General features: G+C 38.2%; 1 protein-coding gene across 1 annotated transcript; it reads right to left on the bottom strand.

Moving 5' to 3' along the window:
• Window positions 1-643: 643 nt before the first annotated feature.
• Window positions 644-1,597, bottom strand: LOC126498156 (olfactory receptor 5B12-like). The gene has a single exon (XM_050136502.1). The coding sequence runs from the start codon at window positions 1,595-1,597 to the stop codon at window positions 644-646; it is 954 nt and encodes a 317-aa protein (XP_049992459.1).
• Window positions 1,598-2,463: the final 866 nt, after the last annotated feature.

The following is a 2,463-nucleotide window of genomic DNA, read 5'->3' as shown; positions in this document are numbered from 1 at the left end:
TCAGTCATCTTTTACACTATTGCTTATGGTTGTTTTCATCCTTGTAGATTCCTGGGAATTTCAATAGTGCCAGGTTTCTTGATAGCCCCATTTTGGCTCCCTCAACCAAGATATCTCTTCATTACTCTCTCTCTCTCTCTCTCTCTCTCTCTCTCTCTCTCTCTCTCTCTCTCTCTCTCTCTCTCCCTCCCTCCCTCCCTCCCTCCCTCTCTCTCTCTCTCTCTTTTCTTTACCTATCTAGACCATCCCATTTCCTCATGTTCTCCTCCACAGATCCCTTCTCACCTCTCCCTCCTTTCTACCCACCCTCCCTTCCTCCTCCCCATGCTCTCAATTTTCTCTAGAATTTTTGTCTATTTCCTCTTCCCAGTGAATCCATGTATATCTCTCTTAGGGTTCTGCTTGTTCTATAATTTCTATGGCTACCTGTTGATTTACATCTATTGTCCACTTATGAAGTACTTAGTTATAAAAAAGAAACAATGACATCTTGAAATTTTCAGGCAAATGGACGGAACTAGAAAAATCCATCCTGAGTGTGGTGAACCAGACTCAGAGAGACAAACATGATATGTACTCACTAATAAACTATTCTTTAAAGATAAAGGTTCAAAGTTTCAGATGCCTGAAAAATAAATCAGAATTAAGCGACTAAGTTCAGTGAAGAATTTAGTTTTCCAACAACTTTCTTGAAGGCGTTTTTGACATCTTTGTTCCTCAGGCTATATACCATAGGATTCAGCATAGGGATAACCATGGTGTAAAACACAGATGCAATTTTGTCTGTGTTCATGGAATGATGAGCTCTGGGCTGTAAGTACATGAATATGAGTGACCCAAAGAAGATAGATACAGTAGTGAGGTGAGAAGAACAGGTAGAAAAGGCCTTTCTCTGTGCTTCAGCTGAATGCATCCTCAGGATAGTGATGAAAATAAGCATGTAAGTTCTCAAGATGACCACAAGAGTAAAAACAATATCCATTGTAGCCAAGAGAAGGAGTGTAATCTCATTTATGTGGGTATCAGAACAAGAAATGTTCAGCAGGGGAGGAATGTCACAGAAAAAGTGATTAATCACATTGGAATGACAGAAGGAAAGATGAAACGCAAGAGCAACATGGATGGAGGATTGCAGGATTCCACACATATAACAGCAGGTGACCATTAGGATACATGTGGTACTTGTCATGATGGTAGTATAGTGCAGGGGTTTACACACTGCTGCATGGCGGTCATAGGCCATTGAAGCCAGGATCAGACTTTCAATAGCACCAAAGGCTACAAAGAAGAACATCTGGGTAGCACATGCATTGTAGGATATGACCTTATTTCCTGTGAGAAACCCAACCATTACCTTTGGAGCAACTGCTGAGGCATAAACACAGTCCACCAGGGAGAGGTTACTGAGGAAAAAGTACATTGGAGTGTGGAGTTGGGGGTCCATCAGAATCAACATAATCATCCCAAGATTCCCAAACAGTGTTATCAAATAAATGAGAGTGAAGACAATAGACAAAGGAATTTGCAATTCTGGGACATCCGTTAGGCCCACAAGAATAAATTCGGTAAACTCTGAAATATTCTCCATCGGTGTCATTTGGCAATGATCATGATGAGTTCCTAAAATGAATAAAATTACATACTATTTAAATATCACCAGAATTATAATCTATGACGAAGGTTTTTACTCAGTTATTCTTGTGAAGGACACTGCTTAGAAAATGATGAACTTCATTCTGGAGAACTGCAGGCAGTGGGCTCATGTGGAAATAGTGAATATGGACAAAGAGCTTCTTGGATACCACAGATGGCCAATATATCTGTGTGACCCAATTCTATTTCCATTAAATAAGATGTTTCATACTCCATTAAATCATACAATATTCATCATTATTAATTTTAATACTTTCATGAATTTTTGTATAAAATAGACCTTGAAACTTTAGTCAGCAGTAGAGACTGAGAATGGATGACTTTTATATATCTGCACAAAATCTTTAAAATGGATTTTGTGTGTCTGGTATATCTTTCACCACTCTAAAGATATACAGTGACCTTGGAGTCTGATTGAGACACACACAAGTTTTCTATCTATTTAATTAGATCCCATAATTAGATTCATAAAGGTGGCTGTGCTCTTCTTCCTTTTAAATGTTAGCACTTATAGGATATTTTATGGTATCTTTATACATTTCATCAGGACAAAATGTAAGGAAACAATTTTTCAAAACTGTTGAGCAAATATATACCCATCTCTTTCCATGCCATAAACTTTTTCACATAGATTAATGTTTTCCTTATTTACCATAAACTATGCCTGTTTGCTTTGTGTTTTGGGAGAAGAGAGAAAATAAGAAAATTGCTTTCATGCTTCTATAGAGACCTGGTGCTCTTCAGCAACTCATATCACATGGCACATATGATTGACCTACCTCCACGATGGCTCAAATGACATACGACTGC

Source organism: Alexandromys fortis, unplaced genomic scaffold, assembly GCF_014885135.2.
Source record: "Alexandromys fortis isolate MF-2015 unplaced genomic scaffold, M_Fortis_MF-2015_v1.1 scaffold_3, whole genome shotgun sequence".
In the NCBI taxonomy this organism is placed as follows: Eukaryota; Metazoa; Chordata; class Mammalia; order Rodentia; family Cricetidae; genus Alexandromys; species Alexandromys fortis.
This window is presented reverse-complemented; position numbering and strand designations above follow the sequence as displayed.